Source organism: Protopterus annectens, chromosome 17.part0 (genome assembly GCF_019279795.1).
Source record: "Protopterus annectens isolate FY-2018-M chromosome 17.part0, PAN1.0, whole genome shotgun sequence".
Lineage (NCBI taxonomy): Eukaryota > Metazoa > Chordata > Ceratodontiformes > Protopteridae > Protopterus > Protopterus annectens.
In genome coordinates, this window is record NC_056751.1 from 825,649,934 (window position 1) to 825,672,182 (window position 22,249).

The following is a 22,249-nucleotide window of genomic DNA, read 5'->3' on the forward strand; positions in this document are numbered from 1 at the left end:
TTGAGGCTTCTAGGGTGTCATATCCACAGTGCAATACGTGTTTGGCCACTTGACAAGTAGAGAGCAGTAAATCTGAATTGGCACAGTCAGGAAAGGTTGAAATTTTTGGTTTAATAGTTCCAAAGTGTGTTGTTGAGATTTTAACATATGGAACTGACAGTTGAGTGCTCTGATAGCTAAGTTGGCAAAGGTGTATACTTTTTTATCCCATCTGTCCAGAGCTCTGGAATCCTTGTCAGAAGGAAAAGGATTCTTAGCAGAGGTAGCCTTAGCTCCTTTACGTCCCTGTGTAATAACCTCCGGGTCTGCAGCAGGATTTCTGTACAGGTATTTGTGAGAATCTGGTACTCTGTAATACCTGTCAGGTTTACTGGAAGCAGGTGGGAGGGCGTCGGGGGCTAAGCTGGATTCATGGAAAACATCGTCCACCACCTCTGTGATAGGGGGGATGGTCAATGGTCTGTACTGGGGCAGGTCTAAAAACTCTCTTAGTCTTTTCTTAGACAGAGGAAAGTCCTGGGATTCCCAGTGGAAATGTTCCTAGAGGGTGTGAAGGGTTTACTTCGAAAGGAAAGATCTTCTGGTGGGGAGGCAGAAGGAATGGATTCCTCTGCATCTGAATCCACATAAGCAGTCAGAAGTTGTTGTTCCTCTTCAAAATCTGAATAATCAGATTCCTCAGAATCCTGTTCTCTCAATATTTCAGGAGAAGTGTGCCTTTTCCTTTTAGAAGTTGTGGCCTGACCACCCCTGATAAGGGAGATAAGATCCTCTGCCATTTTAAGCATTTGGGCTTGGGGTGGTAGAGCAGGAGTAAGATGGTGGCTAGAGGTAGATTTTTCTACGAGTGGCCTGGCTATTAGGCCTAAGAGTACCCATCGGTCTGAAAAAACGGTAGTCGGATGAGAACTCAGTTTTTGTCTAAATTCAGTAGTGCGAAAGGACTCCTCGGAAGCTGGTGCCTGTGTCACGGCTCCGGATTCAACCGAGGCAGAGACAACCAAAGGCTCGGAAGATGAAGAAGATTTCTGCGGCATACCGGACTCCAAAAGGGTCTCTGTAGATATCGTATCTGGTATATCAGGGGCTGCGCAAGTGCCTCACTGAATTCTGGAGAACTGATGACCTGCTTAGCGGTAGAGTCGTCAGAAGACTTAGCCTTGTGTGATCTGTCTCTATCTTTATCTCTACGTTTTTTCGGAATGTCTACGGATTGTTGGCTGACGGATGCCATTTCGGAATGCAAAGATGGAAGACAAAAATACCTTTCTACAAAAAGAGCTGTACAACAACTGGTTCTCGGGTTAAAGAGGGCACAGAACTGGTAACAGGGGACATCATGATCTGGGTTTAAACAAGTGACACAGTATGAATGGAAGTCTCGGTGTGGGATCTGCTTTCCACAGACGAGACAATTGTTAACTTTTCTGGACATCTGTTAGTGCAAGAAAAAAGGATCCCCAACGGGGTACTTAGCTTTAGATGTTTTCAGCTGTAATTCGAACTCTGGTAACGACCGACCAGCAGACTTGCAAACTGCTTCTACTACGGGCTCCATGGCAAGAAAGACTGATGTAATGGCATCGGGTGCCTTGCTTTATAGCACCGATGACCTTACATCAGTCAACAAGCAACAGCAGCCGATGCAGAAAAAACACTGATTCTGGTATCAAGGCCGGCCGAGGGCTACCACAGCAGGGATAACCCACAGGTGATGACTGCAACAGTGAAACATGAAGAACATCAAATGTTTCCATAATAAGTGTCCAAGCTTTTCTTAAAAACATGTAACTAGTACTTGCTTTAATGTAATTTGGTAGCCTGTTCCATGCATCAGCTGCTCTCTCAGAGAGCCAATTAGTACACTTCTCATTCCTATAAAATCTTCTACATAGGTTGTTTAATGATTCTCTATTACTTTTTGATAAGCCAAAACATTCCCAGAGTAGTTGTCTCTAAATGTCCTATATCCCTGAATAAGATCTCCTCTTAAATATCTATGAGACACACTGTACAATTTCAGATATTTCAGTCTTTCATAATAACTTAAATTTTCACATCCATGGATGCCCTGGTACATTTTCACTGTACTCTTTTCCAGTTTACTCATGCTTGTTTTCTTACAAGATTTCTACATTATTCCATACTCAAGTTTGGTTCTAATGTAACTAATAAACAATGACTTCATCATTTCTGAGTTTCTAGACTTTATAAATATTGTTATACAATCTATAGTTCTATAACTATCATTAACCAACTTGTTGATGTAATTAGAAAAACAAAGCTGGATCTACCCCTATACCCACATCCTTAAATGAATCTACAGTTTCAATCACTGTGTGTTGTATCAAATATTCACATTTCAATTTATATCTCCCAAATCTCAGATGCTTAGTTTTTGATGTATTTATCAGCATATTATTCTCCTGTTCCCAAATGGTCAATTTAGTCACGTTCTTTTGCAGGCATGCCTTATCTGTAACACATGTAATCAGTTTACCCAATTTCAGGTCACCTGCACATAGACTGTAGAACACCTCAGATGAAAAAGTTAGGTATGAAAGATACAATCTAAACAAGTAAGGGCCTGGGAAAGAGCCGTGTAGGACACCCTGACTGTAACCAAGAAATTCACCTGCCACATCCTATTTGTAAGCCATGTAGCTACCCATCTTATCAAGAGTACATTGCTACCTAGTTGTTCTAATTTGCTGATCAGTGTTTTGTGTATGACCCTGTCAAATACTGAAGTTAAACTCATATAAATTTGATCACAGCACAATTTTTCATTCGTAACTGTTATTATATTGTTAAAGAACATTATGTCACAGGTGGTAAAAGATCTATGTTCAACATATGCAAGCTGATATATGGTTTCAAATCCCAACCTATCCAGTTCTGACAATAACTTATCCAATATTACCTTCTCTATTATTTTTCCACAACAGGAAAATAGGCGTAAGGATCTACAAGACTCTGGGTTTGTCTTACTCCCCTTTCCCTTAAACACAGATTTAATAAGCATATCTCCAATCTTGAGGAATCTCACCATACTTATATGACCTAGTTGTTGTTTGTCTTTCGGCTTTTCCTGGTTAGGGGTCGCCACAGTGGAACTCCGGTCCGCTAATGATTGGCAGTTGGTTTTTATGGTGTTGAGTTGCCAGCCCGACACCCAACCTTCAGCAAAGGCACGCCCATTCAACGCATGTCTTAGGAACGCCCACCCGACTGCGAGGAGGACATGCAGACTCCACACAGAAGGCACTCCCAACCCAAGCCGAGAATCAAACGGGAGAACCTCTTGCTGTGAGGCAACAACGCTACCGCTGCACCACCGCGAAAGTCTTTATATGACCTAGTAAATAATACATATAATGGTATCGTAAGTGCTTGCTGAAGTGTTCTCAGGTCATCATTACTAATTCCATCTCCTCCATGTGCTTTGTTTGGATCCAGTTTATGCAGTTCTTTTTCAACATAATCTAATTTGATTCCAGTATCTGAGGTTACCTGGACATCACTAGGGCAACTTATCACTCCCTTTGTGGAGCCAAACTGTTTTGCATAAGATTTTGTAAATATATCTATAATCTGTTGTGTCTGAAAATACATTTTAGAATCTACACACAGTTTATCAATTTGTATGACTTTACTCCTTCTATATCTTATTTATCTATAAAAAGCTTTCTTATCATGCTCATTATCAAATTTTTCTTGATTTTGTCTCACACTATGCTTTGTTTGTCCAGCTTGTTTATTTCAGCTTTCAGGGTTGTAGTTCGACCTCTCTTCCATTTCTTAAATTTTTTTGTCTCTCACCTTAATCGGGTATCTTGCTTTTATGGAAATATAATCCCCTAACACTGTATGCCTAGATCCTGATATTAAACATTTTTTTTTTTGCACTCAAACATCTTCTCTTTCAAAACTTTCCACGTTCCATTTGCAGTTTTTTCCACTGAACGCATCACTCCAGTTAGTTTTACATGGTGACTGTTTTCTGTAATTAAACTTCTATGCATTGTTTAGACTTCAGTTTGGCAGAATTATCTAGCAACAAATTAACCTTTATAACCACATGATCACTGCACATAAACAGTGATAAAACTTGACTTGAAGTAATATTCATTTCTTTAGGAACACAAACAATGTCTAGTATATTCCATTTCCTGGTAGTTTATTTTTTCTTTTTTTAACCGTCTGAAGCAATTGTTGTTCCTGAACATAATTTGTGAATAATTTCCTTACTAATGTTGTGGAATCAATATTATTCCAGTCTGTTTCTGGTAAATTTAAGGAGTCTATATTATTTAATCGAAACTCCAATGCAATGAATACCTATTCATCAACACCTATTCAGAGAACTACCATTTTATTGAATGCACAAATCAGCTAACATTTTCCCAGGTAACTAATTTAGTAGGTCAACATACAAAGTGATACAAACAGCAGTAGAATAATCCCACCAATGTAGGGAACTGCGCCCCCACCCCCATATTTATATACACCAACTCAGAGATTGCACTACAGTGGGGAAAGGGCAAATTTCCATGTTGGCCAACTAATTCAGTGCCCCGGGGAAAAAGTTTGCTGATCTGAACTTTCAATAAAAGGACGTTCACTGAATAGGGATCGATAAATAGGTATTCGTGGAATTAGAGCTTCGATAAACTAATGCAGACACAAATTTAAGTCCCCAGCTAATATTACTCTTCCCTCCTGTGTTTCATGCAAGAAATGTATGAATTCCTCTAGGTCATCTGCACTTAGTGTCTTTGGTGGTCTATACACTCCAACAATTGTTATATGTACTTCCTAATACCAGTACAAGCTATATTATCTAAGAGAGCAGTAAGTTCCTTACTGACAGTCAGAGAGTCCTTGCAGATGAGATCATTTGTACCAACATGAATAAAAACAGATCAATACTTCTTACATTAAGGCATTCAAAGGCTTGTCTCACATTTTCTATTTTTGTTCCTGGCAAGCATAACACTATTCAGTGTTCATTATCTTCTCTGCAAATGTAAGTATCAGTTCCTCTAATAACTGAATCTCCAATTACAAGACTATCTTTTCTGACCAAATCTGAAGAATCTTCAACGTCTAATAAAACATCAGTTCTATCACTTGTTACACATGAATGATCTTCATCACCATTAGTCATTCATCCCACTGTTTTCATTGCTTATTACATTTGCAAGCATACAGTTCTCATCCGGCTGGCTTTGTACATCCCCAGCTTGAGTCATGTAGTCAACATCTGTCTTTTCTCTTCTTTTTTCTTACAGTGATGTTCTTCAATCTTTACACATTCAGTTTTGATTTCCTCCTTTTCACCTGGCCCTTGCCTCTTTTTCTACATTCTCTTTTGAAAAACGTATGCCTTTTTCTGTAGACTGGAGAGTTTCTGATAGAAAATGTTATCATTCCCTGTAATATGTGTATTACATAACAAAGCAGTGTCCTTTTTATTACATATCCTGTTTTCTTTGCAGACATTTGCCAGTTTCTTTTTCTTCCTTGTTATTGGTTGTGAACTTCTTCCTTTCTTTTTTTATATCCTTCTAAACACTCTGAATCCTCAGATTGCCGAATACTTGCATCCAGAATTCCAGAGTTGTCAAGGGCATTGTCTTGTTTCATAGGGGTTGAATGATCTTTGCAGACAATAGGCACATCATTTCCTAAATGTGTTCTATTTGCTCTTTGCCCAACATTATTTATCTCACCAGTCCAGTCATTAATATATGTAACATCAGTTCTACAAGCTGTGCCAGTTACACAAATACAATCGCCATCAGTAAGTCTAGATTTACTTCTAATAATGGTAAGCAAATCATCCAACTTTTGACACAAGGAACACAGATCACCAGTGTTATCAGGTGCTACCTTTAAATATGCATAGCATTTATTACATTGTAAAGATATTTGTGCTTTAGCAAATCATTAATGACATACTCATTTAAGGAATCCATATTCAGCTTCAAACAAATAAAAATTATAAAATAAAATAATCAAAATCGGTAACCACAGAATTCAAAGAGAACTAAAATCAAGTTCTATGAGAAAAATCACACAAGCAGTATACAGCTAAATAATGAAGCACGTTCAGTAAAGTTGCTGTTCTGATCGCACAAGTTCTGAAAGTCAGACAAATGTTATAATTCCTTTACGCACAGTAGCTTCTGCTCATTATCACTCGCAGTTGCACTTCTTTTTAACAATAAAGATCAATAAATCACAAAGACAGGATTGTTTAGATAAGCTCTGGATTGTCCTCTCTGCAGTCTGTGTGAATTTATAGCTGACTATGCCCCTTGGGACGGCTAGAACTTGTCTGTCTAAAACCTATCCCTTTCCAACAACCAACAGTGAAAATTAAAGGTAAAACAACAAAATATAAATTAAAGTAAATCTTCTTGTCTACAAGCTATCCCTTCCTTCCTGCAAACAAAAAAAAACAGTGGTAAAAAATAAAATATAAATTGAAATAAAACTTCTCTTACCAATCAGCTGCGCAGTAAATCACAAACCAAGATAGGATTGTTTTATGGATGAGTTCAGTGCATTCTTGGACATTATTCCTTAATTTCTTTACATAACTTAAAATTTGTAATTTCCCTGGATATCTACAGCAATCTTAGGCCCAAACCCCACTTTACGTTTTCTAACAGTGCTATTAAGTTCCTTGGTTACATGTTTCCATGAAGTCTTAAAGTAGGGGAATAGAGATTTCTTACAACTTTTTTCCCCTTTTTTTGTTATACAGTTTATGAATATGGGAGTTTTACAGGAGGTGTTTACTCCTGAATTAATATTATACTTAGGCAGGAAGGATAATGACTTTTATATGCAACTGTTCACTTGCTGGTATAAGTCAGAAGTGTATGCCACAGCTCTTTTAGTTAGGTCTATCTGTGGGTGACTGTTGGGAATTTTGCCTTGGTCTTCTACAAGCTGGCATAGATTGGCTCTGGAGAAGTCTCTAAAGACAACCGTATTTGGAGAAGGGGTGGTACCACTAAACCTGGCAGTGAAGATGACTGATTTGTGGTATGATTTATTGCCAGAATGGTACTGATTGCACCTACCCCTGATTTCTTAATATTTGCAAGGACTGCTTCTCCCAACCATTCCGCCATCTCTTTGCCAGGGTTCCTTCCCTACTCTATGGAAAGAACAGTGTGTTTTCACCATCCCTAAAACTAACTTACCCACTTACACTTTCCAATCTGCAAATTTATGATTAGTTTCCTTTCTACAAACCATGGCTAAGCTGCATGAAAAAGCTATTTATCTCCAAGCCTTCAAACCCTTAAACGTTTAACACAATGTCTCCTATACCAACAAGGCTTCACTTTCAGAAATGCCCAGACCAAATTCTCCTCCCTAACTGACTTATTTTTAGAGCCACAGACAAAGGCTTAATTTCTGGTACTCTCCTTATGTTTCTTGTGAAAAGACAAAGCAAACCACTACCTTCTGTGCAACTTCTTGTGCTCTACCAAAGTCTTCCATGAAGTATCTTCTTGGTTTGCTAGTTATCTATCAAAGAGATCATTTGGATGAAGCTCAATCACATCCTAGCTTGCCTTTGCAGCATAGGCTCATAGGTAGGTACTAGGCTATTGGACCTAGGGCCTATATAAGCCTAGCCAAAGGTACCCTGGCTTTCGCCACCCAAGAAAATTATTTTCCTGTGCCACTGTCGAGCAGAGCCACAGAAGTGATCCCCGGGGTGAATTTCTTATCTCCCATCCAATCATCAAGATTTTTCTTGAAGAGCGCTAATGAGGAGCTTTGTTTGATATAGACAGGTAGTTTGTTCCAGAATATGGGAAGTCTCTGGGACAGGAATCTATCCCTCCAGCATATTCTGTTTATTGTGGTGACAAGGTTTAGGTCCCCAGACTGTGTAGCCTGTAGGAATTAGGATTTCTTTAAGTGGAGCATGTCTAAAAGCTCTGGGTTTGACATAGCTTTGTGTGTTAGGCAGAGATCGCCTCTGATAGGCGATATGCAACGGAATAAAGCTGCAGTTTTTTGAGACGGTCTGTCTATGACATCTGTTTGAGGCCGGTAATCCTCTTTGTGAGGTATAAAGCTCTGATTATGACCCAACCAACCAGGGATCGATTACTGGCTCAGACAAATGACAGATAGACAGCAGAGAAGATCAGTGTGCCCATCCTGGGTGGGGGCAGCTGGCTTTGTACTGTTTAAATTCCCCTTGAAGGAGACAGGATGGAGATAAATGGCCTGGATGGGCTTTTAGACTCAACAAGCCTCAGATGAGTGGCTGCCCTCAAGATGGTATGTTGGCTCATGAATTTATGTGGAGAAGGTGTTGTAGGCTTTTATAGTAACGTGGATCACCCACTTCTACTCACAGCAGGTGGAGTTAGGCCATTAGAAACACCTTCAATTACCATGATGTTCAAGAAGACACAACACACTCCCAGCTGCCTGAATGATACCCCCCTCAGGACAACTCTCACCCAGCACTGGCATAAAGTCCCAGTGTATTACGGAAATTAATAGGTAGTGCCTAATTGAAAAGAAGCTTAATGGGTGGTCAGCATGTGGGGCAAAACTGACAAACAAAAAATTCAAATATCTCCACCCAAACCAGTTTCCTCAGACATTTAGCAAGGTTCAGTAGTGAGACTCCTTTACCTCTATGTATAAACTTGCTACACTCAGGGCATCACTTGAATAACATTTTGCATATGAACACATGGACCTCACCCACTATGTCTCTTTCCTTCATCATATCAAATCTGACTTCCAGTAACACTTCAGACTTTACTCCTTGTTACAAGACAAACAGCTTGTTCTCAACAGGAAAAAAAATCAAAAGTGTGCCCTCTGGGACTACTAGTCTTAAGACTCTACCCACCTAACACAACACTGTCCTTTAAACAATACACTTTGAGCTTGTTCATACCTCAACATACCTAGGCCTTCACCTACACCCCACCCCCTCTTATGACCACTTGTATCAATCACCTAAAAAACAAAATCAACCACACTCCCTTCAAGTACAGAGAGCTCTCTTGATTCTTCACTCCTACATTTGGTCAATCATCCACAAAGGTATTCTTCAGTCACAGCTGAACTGCTGCATTCCACCCTTACCAACTCCCCAAATAAAAATTTCCATGTGCTTCAATTTCTCTTTGACATAATTTGCTGGTTTATCTTTACGGCAACAAAATCTGAACACCACAACACATCTCCATCTCGTAGCAACTAACTCCCTATAAAGTAAAGACCTGACCTCCTACACTTATCTTCAAAATCCACAAACTTAACACTGCTCCCCAGTTAGATTCCAGACTAATCTCCAAACCTGCTGCCTCTTCCACTAGAACCCATGTGAAAAGTGTCCTAGTACTGAACAACCCAGCCAGTAATTTCAGCTCTTCCATGGATGAAAATAACTAATAAAGAGCTGAAGGAATTTATTTGTGAGGGGAAGAGGGCAAGAGTTAAGTGGGATAAGCTGATCTTCCTCATAGAACAAGGTAGTTTAGGATTACCTGTTTTGTATGGATACTTTAGAGCTATGCAGTTAAGACTCATATACATAACACAAGCAGAAGGTTTTAAATCAAAGTTTAAAGGCATAATGATGACGCAGAGGGAGAACTCAAGAAATAAAGAGGAAATAGGATTTTGGATGCAGATCTTTAAGGAGAATAACAACAACAGCCATGCAGTTTATACTCATAAATATGTAGAAAGTATTCTAAGAACCAAGTCAACATGGGAAAGGAGAAAGGAGATTTTGTCAACAGGGATAAGTGCAAATCTCCTTGGAAAAAAATGGGGTACAGAAAATAGACAAGATGGGGCTGGCTGGAATTTCCTTGAAAAGAAATGTCAAAGGAACCAAGGTATTAGAAGCAAATAATTAGAAATGGAAAGGTGAAAGGACAGGATGAGACTAAACAGCTGTTTGGACTGTAGGTTAGATATTGCCTTTCCTACCAGGGATTGATATCAGAGTATGGGGAAGGAGAAAGGGATATGGAATTCCTAAGTGAAAGACCAGCTCTTGGCAGTAGTTTTTGGTCAAGTCTAAAACAGAAGCTGCCATTAACAAAGGAATAATTAATAGGGAATATAAATTATATGATAACTTTAAGAATCAATCAAAGGTTAGAAAAGATTCGTAAGAGAGACTGGAAAAACAATTTCAAAGGAAGAGTGGAAGGACATATATGGCTTCCAAGTATGCAGCAAAGTCCAGAAGGCTTAGGATTTTTGCTTGGACATGCTTGCATAAGTATTTTTATACCACAAACAGATGTTTTTCCCTCATGTAGACAGCAAATGCTGGAAGTGTGATGGGAAAGACAGCATTAACTGGGAACAAGTTTTTGTGGAGTATGAGTTAGCAGATTTTAAAACTTCCCTACAAAGTATTCTGCCAGAAATATTGGGGTAACTAATGGCTGCAACTATTGAAATTATTCTTTTAAGCTGGGACACAGGATCCGATATGCATAAACATTAGTCAGGTCTTCTTGAGTTCAATGCTATTGGCTTCCAAAAATTACTAGAAAATGGTAATCAAAATCTAAACTAATGATAACTGAAGTACTGAATACTCCTAAAGAGAAAAGAACTGGAAGTGGGATCTTTAGAAAAAGGAACAAATTGCATAGAAATGAATGGAATTTGTGGGAACAATACATGCAGATTAATTTTTAGATTGAGGAGAGAGATTTAAGGGAAAGCAGAAATTGAGTAAGTTATATAATGTAGAAGTGAATAACAGCTGTTATAAAGAAATATATATATGCAATGTTATATATAATAAACAAAAAAACGTGAATATGATTTTTCTTTTCTATTGATGTATGCCTGCCAATGTCTTAAGTGGTAATTTAATAAAGGTTTTTAAAAAATTTATAAGACTACCTGAGCCTTTTCTTTGCTCCTGGGTATGGATAAAATGTGTCCCCCTGGATTAGCCTACAACCCCCATAAGAAAGCAAATACATATAATAAAAACAAAACAAAAATAGAGTTCGGTGTTGCATCTTACTGCAACTCACTGCAGTCCTTGAAACAATAATTTCTGTAGATTCCGTGTCTGCAGTGACCAAAATTACTTTCTTATCCTTACTTCTGATATCTTGACAATTCAGTAAAAAATTCTGACCATTTCTGCATTACCTACACTGAGAAAAAGTCATATACCAACCATAATGGAAAAAGTAAAAAGCAACATGCCAGTCTGCCAAGTCAAAATGCCTGTAAATGTTTATATATTTGATACCTGTGTATAAAACATTCAAATTTCAATCATCTTCTGAAGGTTAGGTTATTAATATAACTTTCAGGAAATATAAAAGAATACTTGGGTTTAAATGCACCCAAACCTGCTATTGTAGCCTGAGGGATTCAAAGCAGCTCTGCTAACTACAACAGAAGCATGTTATCCTCCTCAGTACAGGAAGTTATGGCCATGGCATGGCTGAAGTGAAAAAAATGGTGTGTTTTCTGGAAAAACATATATGATGATTTTTTAACATAGGATGCAATGACTAACACCACCATAAAGTTATATTGTGGATGTGTGATGCATTCTCTACCCCAAGCAGAGGTCAAAAAACCTACCCCTAATGGGAAATTAATATAATTCAACATGACCATTTGTGCCAGTGACAGGTTCATTAAACCTTATACTTGGTAACTATGTATAATAAAGTCATATGTCAGTCCCCCTTTGAAAATTCTTAATAAATTTGTTAAGGAATTACCACAGAAAGCTCAAGTACAAAATGCACCTAAGGCCGATATTCTGCTGAAAGACTGCAGTGCAACTTAATGCTGAATCTGACTATTATATAATGCTGCTTTAGCACATGGAGTTTTGGTCATGCCAATTTTACAGTTAAAAAATGCTTTGTCTGGAGAAGAATGCATGCTGTTTACTTTCGATGTACTCACAAGTCAGTCAAGATATATTCTTTACTGCATTCCCCACTGTAAGCAGAAGCCATACAGCCATCCCAATGGAAACAAAGAATAATGCAGCATGCCAGACTATGACAGGGAGATGCCTGTGAAACCACTGCAATCAAACAGCTTAGCTACATGCTGAAGGAGTATCAGAATATGCAGCACAACTCTGATCAACTATCATTGGGAAACACTGAATAACAGCAGTTTCAGACACAATCCAACAAGAGTTCAATGCACCCTGCAGTTTTTCATTCTCCTCTACTGCTGCAGAAATTGCTAAACACAATATTATCCCTCTTCGTTAATCTACCTTTGCCGTTTATTTTATAATGGACATGTTTCCGTTTGCCTTGATAATCACAGTACTTTGCCTTTTCGGCTTTTCCCGGTTAGGGGTCGCCACAGCAGAACTCCGGTCCACTAAATGATTGGCAGTAGATTTTTTTTATGGTGTCGAGTTGCCAGCCTGACGTCCAACCTTCAGCAAAGGCAAGCCCATTCGCACATGTCTTTCAGAGGCCACTCGACCGCAGGGAGGATATGCAGACTCCACACAGAAGGCACTCCAGCCGAGAATTGACCAGGAGAACCTCTTGCTCTGAGGCAACAACGCCACCGCTGTACTGCCAAAATGACTAAACTGCCTTGTTTTCTTGCAGTTATGTAACAATAAAGCTATGGAAAGCAAGGCAGATGGGAAATGAAAGCTACCTGGTGCTCCAATACTACATTTTAAAGTTTAAGTACAAGACTCAGCAGCTCTTTAAAGACAAATGTAAAATTCTTAACACTATTTTCATTTGTCATTTCCAAAGGCAACTCTACAATACAATTAGGTACCAACCTGTCTGACTTTCATCGAAGAAGGCTTCTTGTTCTTCTTCAATTGGTTCGGTGTCATTATGTGCCGATCGTTTATGCATAGCCAGTGTAGAAATCTGTTTGTATGTTTTCCCACAGTGATTGCAGTTATATGGTTTTGAATGTGTGTGTACAACATGGTGTTTATATAGACTGGAATACTCTGTGAAACGTTTATCACAGCCTGGAACTGTACATACATATGGCTTCTCCCCTGCATCAGAAGAAAATATTTATTATTTTTCAGTCTGCTTAAATGATGTTAACATATACAGTTATATTATTTAACTTACCACACCAGGATCATGTTTCCTGGTGAAGTTTCAAATACATTTGAAATAATTACTTAACACAAAATAAAATTCCTGGATTAAATAATAAACAAAGGTAAGTTAAGTACCATAATTACAGGTTTAGATGATCTTTGTCTAGCCTCTTCAACTGATAGGACTAAAGTATCAGCCCTCAGCCTCCTTATCACCAACTCACAGACTTCACCAGGCATTAGCTCTTCCCATTGTACCATAATGCTCAGCATTCTTCTTTCCTCTCCAGATTTCTAAAAGCACCTTGAAACCTCCTGAGTGAACATTTCAACAACAAAAAGGGCTACAGCATCCAAAAAGACATATCCCCTATGGCCTCCTTCTTACTGGCTAAGGAAGGGGAAGAAGGTTGGTGGGTATCCTGAAAAGGATGGACAAAGATCTTTCATTACAGTACATACATAACTTTCTTATCCAAGATTATCTCATCCATCCTCTTCAACAGGAAGGACAGAACCCCCTGCTTAACTTCCTGATGGCTTCCACCAAGAATCCTTTGACAATGATGGAAAGAAAAGAAGACCGCTAAGGCTCTTGCCACCCCCATAGTGCCTTTTTTAGGCAAGGCTCAAATTCTAAACCTACCAACCTAGAAAACAAAAATGGGAAGAAACTGAGGGTAATGCTGCTCAATGCCAGAAGTCTAAATCTCAAAATGCACGCACTCGAGGCCCTTCTCAGTATGGAGAACATCGATGTCTGTGCTGTAACTGAAACCTGGTTCAAGGCTCCTGAGAGCACCCCGGCACTATTAGGTTTTACCTCATATCATGCGTTCTGGCCCCAAAACCGGACCACACCACAAAAGGAGGGGTGTATCCATATTCATAAAGGATACCCACACCTCCAGGTTGGTGGCAACGCACTAAGCTTGGAAACCATCCAGGTGCAACTAACCATAGGCAAAACTGCTCTACAAATTGTAGCATGCTACAGGCCACCCTCTCAAACTCAGGAACCCCACACAGCCTTCCTGAAGACACTGAGGGTATAAATGTATCTCCAAACACCATCATATTGGGTGACTTCAACTACCGAATATAGACTGGGAACATTACTCAAGCCCTAACTTTCTAGCCCAACGGTTCCTGGAGTTCATAAATTAAATGCCATGGAACAGCTAGTCACTGTTCCCACGAGAGGAGAAAATACTAGATCTCACTGTCACAAACATGGGGACAAAATGCTCCACACCGAAGTATATCCCTCATTGGTGAGATCTGATCATAAACTAATCTCACTGGAAATCCACATCCCGCCCCCACCCCAAACAAAAAGACCATAGTGAAGAACTTCTAAAGCAAACTTCACACTACTCAAGACTGGTGTGGTATCCTTCAAGGCCCCTGAGTCAGAGGAAACCACAACCCAAGCTGCGGAAGCCCTTACAAATGCCTTCTATGAACACCTCCAGGACTGCATGGATCAGGCAATCCCAAATAAAACCAAGACTCTTTCCACAAAGGGCAAACGCCTAGTCTGGTGGACCCCAGCCATTAACAAACTTTACAATAAGAGGAGAAAGCTATTACATGATAGAACAAAATCCATAAAAGGGAAGTCACCCTGATCATTATTAGTAAAAAAACGAGCACTCATAAAATCAACTAAGGCCAATTTTGAGAGAAAATTGCCATGGATTCAAAGGACAATCATAAGGCCTTTTTCAGCTATGTTAGGAACCTGGGTGGAAACTCCCAGATATGCTCAGAATTAGTCCAAAATGATACAAAATCACTGAACCCACAGACATTGCCAACATACTGGCAGACAGGTTCAGTGCAAACTTCACCCCTCTCCCCTAAAGGAGAGAGATAACTATCCCAGCCGAGTGTAGCCTCCCGGACATCTCAAATGCGCAGGTGAAAGCTGCTCTCTCTAAAGCTAAAAACACAGCATCAATGGGACCGGATGGTGTCCCCGGCTGTGTGCTACACGAGCTAAATGAGGAATTAAACCCGCACACAAGACAGCTCTTTAATCTTAGCCTTAGCACAGTATACGTGCCCAGGGAGTGGCACGGCAACTGTGGTCCCACTCCACAAACGCGGTGCCGCTACGGACCCTGGTAATTAGCGCGCCATAAGCGTAACAAGTCTAGTCTGCAAAGCTATGGAGAGGATCATAATGGAGCTCATAAACAAAGATATAGGGACTTGCAGACATTGGACCACCCAGTTTGGCTTTGTCAAGGGAAGATCATGCCTTTGAACTTGGTCGACTTCTTCAAACAGTCACCAAGGCCATTGATGAGGAAAAGGCAGTCCATACAGCCTACCTTGACCTTGCAAAGCTTTCACACAATACCCCACTCGGTATTGTAGAAAAACTTACCAGCTTAAATGTAAACCCATATGTCACAAGATGGGTTGCAAACTGGCTTAAGGACAGAACCCATAGGGTTAGAGTTGCTGGCGCTGTGTCAGACTCCAAGCCGGTCACAAGTGGTGTCCCACAGGGCTCGGTCCTTGGCTCTATTGTTTGGCATCTACTTCTCAGAAGTACAGGCCAACATGGGAGGACTTTATTGACAAAGTTTGCAGACGACTGCAAACTGGGCGCCATAGTGGAAAGTGCATCGGACACGGATATCCTTCAGAAGGGACTCACGGAAACAGATAGCTGGTGCCAGAGCCATGGCCTGAAGTTAAACGCCAAAAATGTATAGTCATACCCTTCGAAAACAAACAAGGTAACCCCAAGCTACCATATAGGTGGCAATCCACTAAGCACAGAAGAGGTTATCAGGACCTGGGGACCCAGGTTGACAGTGGCCTTTCTTTGACACTCACATTGCTAAAGTGTTTAGAAAGACCTTCTACATTGCCCACCTGATCATGGACCTATTCACATCCAGATCTACTGAGGTCATTGTTCCACTGTACCCTTCACTTATCAGACCAATGATCGAGTACAATGCCCCATTCGGGATGTATCTCACCCGACATCTGCAGCAATTGGAGAGACCCCAAAAGTTCCTCACCAAAAGGATAAAGGGACTCCAAAATCTGTCATATGCTGCCAGATTGAAGAAACTCCAGCTCTATTCAGTCGCATACCGCCTGCTCAGAGGTGACATGTGCCTGACATACAAGGCCATGTCCAACCCGAATTAATGGACATGCTCCACCTCAAAAAATCCAAATCCACCAAAACCACTAGAGCAAGCGACTTAAACCTTAGCACGGCTATAAATAGGACGTGCTGGAGGGATAGATTTATCACTCAGAGACTCCCTATGCTGTGGAATAAAATCCCGGTCCATGTGAGGCAGAGCACCTCGCTGACTCTGTTCAAGAGAAATCTAGACCTGTGGATATGAGATCGTAGGTTTACCCCGGGAATCATATCTGTGTCACTGCTGGACAGAGGCACAACAAACTAATGGGCACAGTATTTTTTCATATAAGGGGTGGCGTAAGCCACAAAAATTTGGGCTAGGCTTATAAATGCCTTAGGGCAGATAGCCTAGTATAAACCTATGAACCTATGAACCTATGAACTACCTCAAATCAACATTCATCTTATAGTGTCTGGTGAATGAATTCAAGGATGACCATGTCACAGATGCACATCTCTCATTCACTGGAAATTTTACAAAAAAGGTTTTAGATGTGTCTACTGCTCTGGTTAAATTACATAAATCTGTCCCATATTTTTCATGACAAAACTTCAGGCAATCTTAACTTCTGACACTTTTCTACCCATTTCATCAGCTAAGGAAATGAAAAGTTGCAGATTTTTACCGGACTCCTTAGTTATGCATTAAAAAAAAATTAGCTGCCTCTGAAAACCCAAGAAACACAGCATGTATTCTCCTTTATTAGCATAACTTGTGTATAACACAGGCAGATTTATGGCCTAGATAAGATTTATTTCTACCACCACTTTAGGCATATGAAAAATAAGTAAGGCTGATCAACGCAGAGGGTCTGCAGCTCTGAAATTCTCCTTGAGAAATAATGACCCCTACAAAAATTGTTTTTTATGAGAAAGAAAACGAACTGTGCAGGGGATGCTGGCTTGAAAGAGGATATTGCAAGCTTCTCCAGCATCAAATTCAAGCTCCAAGGAGTAACTGGATCAGCAACCTGTTGACTTGTTCGAAAAGTCTCATGCAAAGATACCTTACACATCTTTAAGGAAGCCATGAACTTGGTCCAGAAGCCTCAGTGCAAGTTATAAATGCTTGCTAGATGTAACTCTATAGAAGAAAAACTAAGAGAGATAGTCAAAAATACTTGCCAAATACTCAAAGCAGCAGTTAAAAAAGGGATCCAAGCCTTGGTCAAAAGCCCTCATGGCATATCTAAGCCACTTGCTTCTATACATCCTTCTTATATTAGGTCTTTGAGTAGAATTTAGAATCTGAACAACCATCAAGAGGGAAACCATGGTCTTTGGTCATCACCAGAAGTAAAGAAACCATGTAGTTTGACAAGTTATCATAAACCCATATTATAATTTAAGTCAAATATGCTTAAAGTTGACATTTACTTTATTGATACTATTTGGTTGGCAAAACAGATGATCTGCACTAAGGAATGACTGGTACAATATCAGGAATATTTTCCCTCTCTCCAATATCGTGTAATCTTGTAGCTGAAATATCAAGTATTAGGGGTTGGGGAGGTAAAGGGAGGCTTGCCTCCCCGCAAAAAAACACTGTTTTTAACTTGCATGTTCCAAGGTTACCTCTCACAGCATGCATACCGATGTGTTAATTTTGTTTTCGATCTTTGTCGATGTTAGTGATGTCGACATTTGGGTATTCTGTTTATTTTTTGTACATCTACATAATTTCAAAAAGATGAATCTGCCCTATTAAAGCACTTCACTCCACTTCTTTTTAAATAAAAGATGTGCAAAGTATCTGAGAGACTGCCATTAGCATTAAATTTGTCAAAACACTACTGTGTAAATAGGGGTTAGACACAGCTACCTCACAGACACTATAGGGAATCACACAAGTAAGTGGAAAACAATCTACAGCTTTGAGAATATTTACCAAAATTTAAATATTTATTACTTTTAAATTGATACTGCAGCAATAAGTCACATGAATGCAAGCAATTACAAATTTTGATAAATGAATTGTTAAGCCTCAGGAAATGGTGTCTTAGAAGCCTGAACTACAATACCCAATCTCTTGGGAATGAGGGGATGTTTGCTATATAAGACGGTAATATACCTCCACAAAGTCAAAGTTCACCAAACAAAAGTGAAGCAAAATCCAGAGCTGTTCTCCCAGTCTTACATCATGCTTCTTTTGGTGGTATCCAAAGAGAAAGAACATTTCACAGGTTCATAGGTAAGTACTAGGCTAGTTGCCCTTGTGGTCCATTTTAAGCCTAGCCAATTTCCCCTTTTGTGCTCAAATTAACCTATCCAGTTTGGTTAGAGATTGGCCTTACCCATCCCACAGTTGATAATTATATATTACTCCTAATAACTGCGGTGGTGGTGCTGCAGTAGCACTGTCGCCTCACAGTAAGACGTTGTCCCGTTTGATTCTCAGCTAGAGCGTCTTCTGTCTGGAGACATGCTTGAATGGGCGTACCTTCATTGAAGGTTGTGCATCAGGGCTGGCAACTTAGCATGTAAAAATCTACTGCCAATCATTAGCGGACCGAAGTTCCGCTGTGGCGACCCCTAACCGGGAAAAGCCGAAAGATACAACTCCTAATAAAAATAATTGGGATCAAACCACAGATAATTTGAAGGGACCCACTTAGGAACTGCCTCTATCCATTAGTAGTACAGGAGCAGTCCAGGGGTAAATGCTTTGTTTCCCATCCATAGATCCAAGTTGCGCTTAAATATGGATAGGGATGAACTTTCTTTTATGTGGAAGGGAAGTCTGTTCCAGAGCAGTGGTATCCCCTGCGGGATACACCTGCCCCTCCAAACTATTCTGTAGATGTTGCAGAAGAGGTGTGGATCCCTAGACTGACTATTTCTGATGCCATTTGACTACTTGATGTGCAGTAAATTCATCGGAAATGGGTCAGTGGTTGTCTTGTGTACCAAACACAGGTCACCTCCTAGCAGTCTACTGGATACAAAGTACAGAGACAGGGCTTTGAGTCAGTCCATGGACGAGATGTTGTTTACACCTTGTATCCTTTTAGTAACATATCACTGTGGGTGTTCCAGTTTTTGCATGTGTCTGGACAGATATATGCCAAAGGGGGCATTATATTCAGTTACTGGCCTAAAGAGGGCTGAGTAAAGGGGAACAATGAAATCCCTAGATCTAGATACAATCCCTTTATTTGTAAGCTGTGCAATAAAAAGGACTCTTTCAAAAATGAAAACATGTTGGTCAAAAATTAGGTCAATATCCACATAAGCTTTCAGATCCAAAACAACTGAATCAACTCTTAGGGGTGTATTGTCAATGCGGTAGTTAGTCTATGATTTTGGCACCAATTATTTACTTGGGAAAACCCTTCCTGCAGGAGGGCTAAGTCATTTGGGAATTCAATGACTGTGCCTAGTTTGCAGACATCTGCAAACCTAATCAGCCAGAGCCCTTTGATTTTGGCTTTTGCTTCAGAAAAGTAGGTGCCAAAAAGGACAGGTTCCAGAACAGAATGCTGGAGAACTCCACTGGTGATTGGTCTCTTTGTGGAGGTAACTCCCCCCTTATTTCGAATACCTTCATAGGATATAACAGCCAGCCAACTTCCAAAGCTTAAGGGCACCTTCCACAAGCCTAAACTATCAGTCAGCTCCAGCTGGGCTGACTAAAAAAAAAAGTCAACAAGCCCTTCAGGGCTTTTGTGACAACAGAGAGAAGGTGGCTGAGCCCTGAAAGAACAACACTACGCACAGCACAAAAATATACGTCCACACCCAGGTATAAACAACACACTAAAAGGGGGGGGGGGCTACTGCAGTAGTGATCATTTGAACATCAACTTTTACGGTAAGTTTACTTACACAACAGTACTATGTTCATCATACTGATCATTGCTGCAGTAGCCTTAGCTACATGGGTTGATTAGCCTAGCTTACTGTGTTTGGGAGGTGGAAAGTGAAGCATTCAGGAGCTCATGGAGTGGTCCTAGCAAAGCCTGATCTAGACCTAGATAAGGAATCAAGCTTGTAGTGCTTTGTAAAAGTACGTACAGAAGACCAAGTTGCAGCTTCTAGAATATTTCTAGAAACCAAAACTTTCCAAAAAGTTATACATGAAGCCAACGACCTGGTGTACTGAGCCTTGCCTGGAAACATTTTACTGTGTTGAATATAAAAAAAAAGGTAGTAGCTTTAGACAACCATTTGGAAATAGTACGTTTTGATACAGGTTGCCCTTTTTTTTACCTTCACAAGAAATAAACAATTGATCTGAATATCTCAGCGATTTAGTTTTAAGATAGCACCTGAGCTGTCTATCAACATCCAAGGTATGGAATATCCCCCCTCATTTTTAGGTTCAGGAAAGAATCGGGAGAGGGATAGTTTAGCTTAATGTAAACTCTGATACCACTTTAGGCATTAAAGGAGGATTAGTTCTCAAAGAAACCCTGTCTCTGCGGAAAATGAAATAGGGTTAACTCACCATAAGAGCTTGCAACTCAGATACTCTTCTTGCAGAAGTCACAGCAATCAGTAAAATTGTTTTCCAGGTTAGCTGGTTCAAATGGAGCAAGTGTTAGCTTCTCTAACACAATGGAGCAAGTGTTAGCTTCTCTAACACAATGGAGCAAGTGTTAGCTTCTCTAACACAATGGAGCAAGTGTTAGCTTCTCTAATACAAAAGTAAGATCCCAAGGAGGGCCCACCAGTTTTCTTGGCGGTTTCTTATGCAAAGCTCTTTTCAAAAACATTTTGACATAAGAGCACATTAAAACTGAAGATCCATGGGGAGACATGCTGAAATGGCCAGGAAATTAACCTTAATGGAGGAGTAAGAAAGGCCATAGAACAGTAACTCACACAAATATTATAAAACCAGAGAACAACTAGCCCTGAACGGGTGCTGAATATGATGTTGGCATCAACTAGAAAACCTTTTCCATTTATTAATATATGATTTTCTAGTAGCAGGCTTTTTTGCCCCCATTAGTACCTGCTGCACGTCCTCACTAAACTGGTGCCTGAAGGGAATTAAGGCTCTTTCATCCAAGTAGTCAGCTGAAAATGACTGATGTCGGGATGTATCAAACACCCCTGTTCTTGTGTGAATAGATCCAGTCTGTGCGGATGCTTGCAGCAATTGCCCCTGGCCTTTAACAAAACAAGGGAGAACCACAGCTGCCTAGGTCAGAAGGGAGTTGCCACAATGATCTTGGGGGATCTGAATCTTCAAACATGCTCTGGATATTAGTAGAAAAGGTGGAAAAGCATACAAGAACAATCCTGTCCAAGGAAAAGAAAAGGCATCTGTATTCCAGGCCTTCTTGCATGCAGCACTGCAGCAGAATCTTGACAACGGATTGTTCAGACAGAAGGCAAATTTTCAAGGGGGAATTGTCTCCCTTTAACCAGAAACTGTTGCAATTTTATTTTTCTTCATTTGCCTTCCCAGTTTCAAAATTATCTTCCTGAAAAAAATAATTATTCATTCCACAGGCATGAAAGCCCACAGGCAAAGCTAAGACATTAGGAATTGTACATTTGCTTCCCCTTCATCCCTAGATAGAATATGTTTATGAACAATGTACCTTTTCAATACTTGGAAAAAAAACTCATGAAATGAGACCAAAAAAAACATTTTTAAGTATTCTGAAGAAAAAAAAGCCATTTAATAAAATACATAAAAATAATAAACAATAACATACATCTCAGAGTTTTTTTTCTATTCTAGCACACCTCATTGCACAAAATAAATAGATTATATTTTTACAACGTATATGCCCTGGCATGCAATAATTACTTTTAAAATGCATACTATCTACTGTACATTGTAAATGGCAGTCTACGATCTTGTGCAAGTCATAAACAACATTATACTTTCACATTTTGGCATTAAGGTGCCCTTATACTCCATACTCTACAGTCATGCTGCCACAGTAAAGAAAAGTAATGTTTGCCTGGATGAAGCATCGTCTGCTTTAAGTTAGAAATGA

General features: G+C 39.9%; 1 protein-coding gene across 1 annotated transcript in view; it reads right to left on the minus strand.

Annotated features, from left to right (window-relative positions):
- ZNF143 (zinc finger protein 143) overlaps positions 1 to 22,249 on the minus strand; it is a 752,158-nt gene that overhangs the window by 170,143 nt on the left and 559,766 nt on the right. The window contains exon 13 of the mRNA XM_044059280.1: positions 12,830 to 13,060. Coding sequence (XP_043915215.1) covers positions 12,830 to 13,060 — 231 coding nt within the window. The remainder of the gene's footprint in view (positions 1 to 12,829; positions 13,061 to 22,249) is intronic.